Source organism: Gallus gallus, chromosome 12, assembly GCF_016699485.2.
Source record: "Gallus gallus isolate bGalGal1 chromosome 12, bGalGal1.mat.broiler.GRCg7b, whole genome shotgun sequence".
Lineage (NCBI taxonomy): Eukaryota > Metazoa > Chordata > Aves > Galliformes > Phasianidae > Gallus > Gallus gallus.
Genome location: NC_052543.1, coordinates 18,299 through 25,484, shown reverse-complemented (window position 1 = coordinate 25,484; position 7,186 = coordinate 18,299). Strand labels below are relative to the sequence as shown.

Below are 7,186 nucleotides of genomic sequence, written 5' to 3'. Positions count from 1 at the left end.
ATTTGCCACCCCAGTAATTCCCACCCCCCAACCATTTCCCACCGCCCAGCCAGCATTTCCCAGCCCAAAGCTTTGACAGTCCAACACTTTTGCGGTCCATCAGCTTCGGAGTCCCGCATTGCCCCAGCCCAAGATGCCGTTTGTGGACAGCCCAGATTTGGAGGGGGAAGGCTGGGGCCAGTGCTGGTGCCCCCGGAACACTGCCGCTGCTCTCTGGGCATCGTGGGGGCCAGCGAGGAGCCCAGGGCTACAGGGAGCCGTGTTTGTCGGCTATGGCCACGTCTCCTGCTACACCAAGTGGGCCGGTTTCTTGGCACGCTCCCCCTCGAGCACCTGTTGGGCTGTGATGGGCACCGAGTCCTCCTGCTGCGCGCCGTGCTGACACACAGCCAGCTTCGCCTAGCGCCGGTGTTTGTGGCCTGGAACATCCTGGCCCCGCGGCAGCTTCCTCTTTCTGGCTGGGACGTGCCCAGTGCTCTTGCCTTTTGTGGTGGTGCAGGTGGGCGCTGGGCACTTGGCTGGCTCGGTGCTGTCCCCATGGTGCTTGTCTGCCACCCGGCAGGAGATGCATCCGGGTGGCAGGGCCAGGCGGGCAAGAACCATGTGGGGCTGCCTCCGCTGCACCCGTTCCATGACCTGTCCACTTTGCGTGAAAGGAGGCACAGGGTGCTTGGCTGGCTCGGTGCTGTCCCCGTGGTGCTTGTCTGCCACCCGGCAGGAGATGCATCCGGGTGGCAGTGCCAGGCGGGCGAGAACCACCCGGGGCTGCCTCCGCTGCGCCTCTTCCGTCAGATGTGCTGTGTGGGGCAACAGGGGTGTGGGGGCAGCCAGGGGGGGTGGCAGTGCCAGGCGGGTGAGAACCACCTGGGGCTGCCTCCGCCGCGCCTCTTCCGTCAGATGTGCGGTGCGGGGCGACGGAGGCGCAGGGGCAGCCAGGGGCGTCAGCACGGGCAGCTCAGGGGATGCTGGCTGCCAGCAGAGCGAGTTGCTGAGGAGCCCTGGTTCAGGTTGTGTCTCTTTGCTCAGCTCCCTGCTGGCCCTGGAGGAGTCAGAGTGCTCTGTGATGGAAGAAGAGGAGTCGAGACTGCTGGAGACATCTGGGCTCAGTGGCTCCGTGTCAGTGATGCACTGCATCAGCTCTTCCATTTGGCAGCTGTTTGCAGTGTCTTTGGTCCCCTCTCTTGTGACACCGGGCAGGTCCTGGTTGTGCTGGGGGACCTCCAGAGCACTCGCCGCTTCTGAAAAAGCATGAACATCCCCCCAAACGATGATGGCAGTCTTCCCACACCCGCTCGGTGCAGGCACCCACCCGTCACCTCTGCGGACCACAGTCTCACCGTCAATCCAGGTGAGCAAATTGTCAATTTCCACATCATTGTCAAGTCTGTCGGTGCTGGGTGTCTCTTCTGGAAAAGGCAGAAAATCCCCATCGGGGCAATGCCAACTTTCCCACGCCCACTCAGTGCAGAAACCCCCCCACCAGCTCTGCTGCCCCTCAGAGAGAGACTCACCGTTGTTGATCCACGTGAGCAGGTCATCAATGTCTGCGGTGTCGTACAGGATGCCTGTCTTGGATGTCACTTCTGGAAAAGGAAGAAAATCCCCGGTGGGGCAATGCCAGCTTTCTTTCCCACACCCACTGGGTGCCAACGACCCCCGCCACCTCTGCCAGCAGGGGATGTCCCCAGCAGTGAGCGGGGGCAGTGGGGGGAGCCATAACTGGGTGCAGCCCCCCAGGTAGCAGCTGCAGCACTGGCAAGTGCAGCCCCACAGTTGGGGGCAGCCCCCTAGTGGGGAGCTGTACTGCCTGTCCCCAAACACGTGGTACCCCAGGCCAGACAGAGGCAAGGCAAAGCAAGGTCAGGTGAGATAAGGCAAGGCAAGGCCACACCATGGCAGGCAAGGCAAGGCCAGGCCAGTCCAGGCACGGCCCTGCAAGGCCAAGTGTGGCAAGGCCAGGCAATGCAAGGCCAGGCAAGGCAAGCCAAGGCAAGGCAAGGCCAGGCAAAGCAAGGCAAGGCCAGACCAGGCAAGGCCTTGCCAGTAAAAACAATGCAAATCTAGGCAAGGCAAGGCAAGGCCAGGCAAGGTCAGGCCAGGCAAAGCAAGGCCAGGCAAGGTCAGGCCATGCAAAGCAAGGCCAGGCCAGGCCAGGCACGGCCATGATAGGCCAGCCAAGGCAAGGCATGGCTAGGCAAGGCAAGGCAAGGCAGGACAAGGCAAAATAATGCAAGGCAAGGCCAGGCAAGGAAACCCAGGCAAGGCCAGGCCAGGCAAGGCCAGGCCAGGCAAGGCAATACAAGGCCAGGCAAGGAAAGGCAAGGCCACGCCAGGCAAGGCAATACAAGGCCAGGCAAGGAAAGGCAAGGCAAGGCCACACAATGAACGGTAATGCAATGCAAGGCCAGACAAGGCAAGGTAAGGAATGGCAGGGCAATGCAGGCCAGGCAAGGCAAGGCAAGGCATGGCAAAACAAGACCAGGCCAGGCAAGGCCAAACAAGGCAAGGCAAGTTAAGGCGTGATAAGGGAAGACCAGTCTAGGCAAAGCCAGGCAGGGCAAGGCCAGGCAAGGTCAGGCCAGTCTAGGCCAGGCCAGGCAAGACCATGCCAGGCAAGGCCAGTCAAGGCAAGGGCAGGCCAGGCCAGGCAAGGAAAGGCCAGGCCAGTCTAGGCCAGGCCAGGCAAGACCATGCCAGGCAAGGCCAGTCAAGGCAAGGGCAGGCCAGGCCAGGCAAGGAAAGGCCAGGCCAGGCAAGGCAAGGCAAGGCCAGGCCAGTCCAGGCAAGGCCATGCCAAGCAAAACCAGGAAAGGCCTGGCAAGGATATGCAAGGTCAAGCAAAGCAAGTCAAAGCAAGGACATGCAAGGCCAGGGAAGGCAAGGTAGGCAAGACAAGGAAAGGCAATGCCAGGCAAGGCAAGGCAAGGCAAGGCAAGGCTATTATAGGCCAGCCAAAGCAAGGCAGGGCAAGGCAATTCTAGGCCAGGCAAATCAAGGAAAGGGGAGGCAAGTCAGGGCAAGGCAAGGCAAGACCAGGCCAGGCAGGGCCCTGCAAGGCCAAGTGTGGCAAGGCCAGGCAACTCAAGGCCAGGCAAGGCAAGGCAAAGCAAGGCCAGTCCAAGCAAGGCAGGGCAAGGCCAGACTAGGCAAGGCCTTGCCAGTAAAAACAAGGCAAATCTAGGCAAGGCAAGGCAAGGCCAGGCAAGGTCAGGCCAGGCAAAGCAAAACCAGGCCAGTCCAGGCAAAGCCATGATAGGCCAGCCAAGGCAAAGCATGGCTAGGCAAGGCTAGGCAAGGCAAGACAAGGCTAGGCAAAGCAGGGCAAGGAAGGCCAGGCAAGTCAAAAAAAGGCCAGGCCAGTCAGGGCAAGGCAAGGCCAGGCCAGGCTAGACAAGGCCAGGCCAGGCAAGATAAGGCCAGGCCAGGCCAGGCCAGGCAATGCCAGGCATGGACCAGCAAGGAAATGGCATGTAAGGATGGGCACGGTAAGACCAGGCAAGGCCAGCCAAGGCAATGCAAGGCAAGGCCAGGCAAGGCAAGACAAGGTAAGGCAAGGCAAGGCAAGGCAAGGCAAGGCAAGGCAAGGCAAGGCAAGGCGAGGAAAGGCGAGGCAAGTCAGGGCTAGGCCAGGCCAGGCCAGGTCAGGCAGGGTCAGGCAAGACCAGACGTGGCAAGGCCATGCAAGGCAAGGCCAGGCAAGGCAAGGAAAAGCAAGGCCAGTCAGGGCAAGTTAAGGAAAGGCAACGCCAGGCCAGAGCAGGCAAGGAAAGGCCTGACAAGGCAAAGCAATGCCAGTAAAAACATGGCATTTTAACCCCAAAATCATGCATTTTCTCTTCGAAAATACCCCATTTATCATGAAGATCATGCATTTTTTTTCATTGAAAATAACCCATTTAACCACAACCCATGCATTTTCTCTTGGGAAATCAGCCCATTTAAATGAAAACCACGTATTTTCTCTTGAAAAACTGCCATTTCACAGAAAAATTTTTATTTTGAAAATCCCCATTTAACCCTGAAAATCAGGCATTTTCTTTACAAAAAAATACCCTATTTAACACGAAGATCACACTTTTTCTCAGCCAAAATCTCACATTTAAAGCAGAAATCATGCATTTTCTCTTCAAAAATACTCCATTTAACCCCAAAATCATGCATTTTCTCTACCAAAACAAACAAACAAAAAACATTTAACGCAAAAAAAATCCCACATTTTCACCACAAAAATCCCCCTTTTCACCAAAAATCACAGTTTCTCTTCAAACCCCCCCCGTTTAACCCTGAAAATCACGCATTTTGGCTTCGAAAACCCCCAATTTAAACCAAAATGAAGCATATTCTCTTCAAAAATCCCCCCTTTAACCTGATAATCACACATTTTCCCATCAAGAATGCCCCATTTAAACAAAAGTCATGGATTTTCTCTTTGAAAATACCCATTTAATCCTGAAAATCACAAATGTCCTCTACAAAAAATACTGTTTTACCCGAAAATCAAGCTTTTCTCTGCCAAATCTCACATTTAAAGCAGAAATCATGCATTTCCTCTTCAAGAATCGGTGATTTAACCCAAAAATCACACATCTTCCTACAAAAATCCCCCATTTCACTCCCAAATCGCGCATTTTCTCTTCAAAAATACTCCATTTAACCCCCAAATCATGCATTTTCTCTACCAAAACAAACAAAAAACAAAACCCAAAACATTTAACCCCAAAATCCCGCATTTTCACCACAAAAATCCCCCTTTTAAACAAAAATCACAGTTTCTCTTTGAAAATCCCCCATTTAACCTGAAAATCGTGCATTTTCTCTTGGAAAATCCCCCATTTAACACAAAAATAACACATTTTCTTTACCAAAAATCCCGCCTTTAACGCAAAAATCAGGCATTTTCTCTTAGAGTTTCCATGATTTAACCCGAAAATCACTCATTTTCTCTTCAAAAATCCCCTATTTAACCCGAAAATCACACCTTTTCTTTGCAAATATCCCTCACTTAACACAAAAATCATGCCTTTTCTCTACGAAAATCCCTAGTCTAAAAAGAAAATCATGCTTTTTTTTCTTCTTCAAAACCCCCCCTTTAAGTGAAAATCACACATTTTGGCTTCAAAAACCCCCCATTTAACCCGAAACAAAGCATTTTCTCTTCGAAAAATCTCCCCTTTAACCCGATAATCACACATTTTACCTTCAAGAATACCCCGTAAAAACAAAAATCACGGATTTTCTCTTTGCGAATCAATCAATGATTTAAACTGAAAATCACGCATTTTCTCAACACAAATAGCACTTTTAACCCGAAAATCATGCATTTTCCCTATGAAAATCCCCCATTCATTTGAAATTCATGCATTTTCCCTTCAGGTTTTATGTTTTTTTTTTTTTTTTTTTTGCAGAAAAAATGCATGATTTTCGTGTTGAATCACCGATTCTTGAAGACAAAATGCATGATTTCTGCTTGAAGTGTGAGATTTTGGCAGAGAAAAAGCGTGATTGTCGAGTTAAACAGGGTATTTTTGGTAGAGAATATTCTTGATTTTCACGGTTAAACGGGTATTTGCAAAGAGAAAATCCATGATTTTTGTTTAAATGTGGGATTTTCTGAAAGAAAATGCATGATTTTGTTTTTAGATGGGGGATTTTCATTGAGAAAAGGCATGATTTTTGTGTTAAGTGGGGGATATTTTCAAATAAAAGGCGTGATTTTGGGGTTAAATTGGGGATTTTCCAAGAGAAAATGCAAGATTTTCAATCAAATGGGGGTTCTCGAAGAGAAAATGCATGATTTTTTTGTTAAAGGGGGTATTTTGGAAGAGAAAACACGTGATTTTTTGGGTAAATGGGGGATTTTCCAAGAGAAAATGCATGATTTTCGAAGTTAAAGGGGGGACTTTGAAAATAAATGGAGAATTTTAATTAAAAGAGGGATTTTTGTTGTGAAAATGCGGGACTTTTTGCGTTTTTTTTTTCTCTACCAAAGTAGAGAAAATGCGTGATTTGGGGGTTAAATGGAGCATTTTTGAAGAGAAAATGTGTGATTTTGAGGTGAAATGGGGGATTTTTGTAGAGAAGATGTGTGATTTGGGGGTTAAATCAGGTATTCTCGAAGAGAATATCTGTGATTTTTTGTTTTAATGGTTTTTTTTTTTTTGCATAAAAAAACCCATGATTTTCGTGTTGAATCACCGATTCTTGGAGACAAAATGCATGATTTCTGCTTGAAGTGTGAGATTTTGGCAGATAAAAAGCGTGATTATCGGGTTAAACAAGGTATTTTTGGTAGAGAATATTCTTGATTTTCACGGTTAAACGGCTGTTTTCAAAGAGACAATCCATGATTTTTGTTTAAAAGGGGTATTTTTGAAGGGAAAATGCGTGATATTCCGGCTAAACGGGGAATTTTTGAAAATGCGTAATTTTCAGGTTAATTGGGTGATTTTTGCAGAGAAAATGCCTGATGTTCGCTTTAAATGAGGGATTCTCGAAGAGAAAATGTGTGACTTTGTTTAAATGGAATATTTTTGAAGGGAAAATGTGCGGTTTTCGGTTAAATCAGGGAATTTCGAAGAGAAAATGCTCCGTTTTGGGTTACATGGGGGATTTTCGAAGAGAAAATGCGTGATTTTCGGGGTAAAGGCGAGATTCTTGAAGGAAAAATGCGTTATTTTCGGGTTAAATTGGGGGTTCTAGAAGAGAAAATGTGTGGTTTTTGTTTAAATGGGGTATTTTTGAAGGGAAAATGCATGATTTTCAGGTTAATGGGGGGATTTTCGAAAAGAAAATGCATTGTTTCAGATTAAATGGGGGGTTTTCGAAGCCAAAATGCATGATTTTCTTTTTAGACGGGGGATTTTCATTGAGAAAAAGCATGACTTTTGTGTTAAGCAGGGGATATTTGCAAAGAAAAGGCGTGATTTTCGGGTTAAATAGGGGATTTTGAAGAGAAAATGCATGATTTTCAGGTCAAATCGCGGAATCTCTAAGAGGAAAATGGCTAATGTTTGAGTTAACTGTGTTATTTGCGTAGAGATAATGCGTGATTTTCAGGTGACATGGGAGATTTGGACGACAAAATGTGTGACTGTCGGGTTAGATCAGGGATTCTTGAAGAGAGAATGCATGATTTTCGTTTACATGTGAGATTGATGTAGAGGAACTGCGTGATTTTCGGGTTAAA

General features: G+C 48.7%; 1 protein-coding gene across 1 annotated transcript; it reads right to left on the bottom strand.

Moving 5' to 3' along the window:
• Positions 1-288: 288 nt before the first annotated feature.
• Positions 289-1,406, bottom strand: LOC112533205 (the record flags this gene model as incomplete). Its single annotated transcript, XM_040646702.1, has 3 exons — positions 289-378; positions 601-1,238; positions 1,338-1,406. Coding segments are annotated over 3 exons (797 nt in total), but the record flags the coding sequence as incomplete, so codon positions are not given.
• Between the last annotated feature and the right edge of the window lie 5,780 nt (positions 1,407-7,186).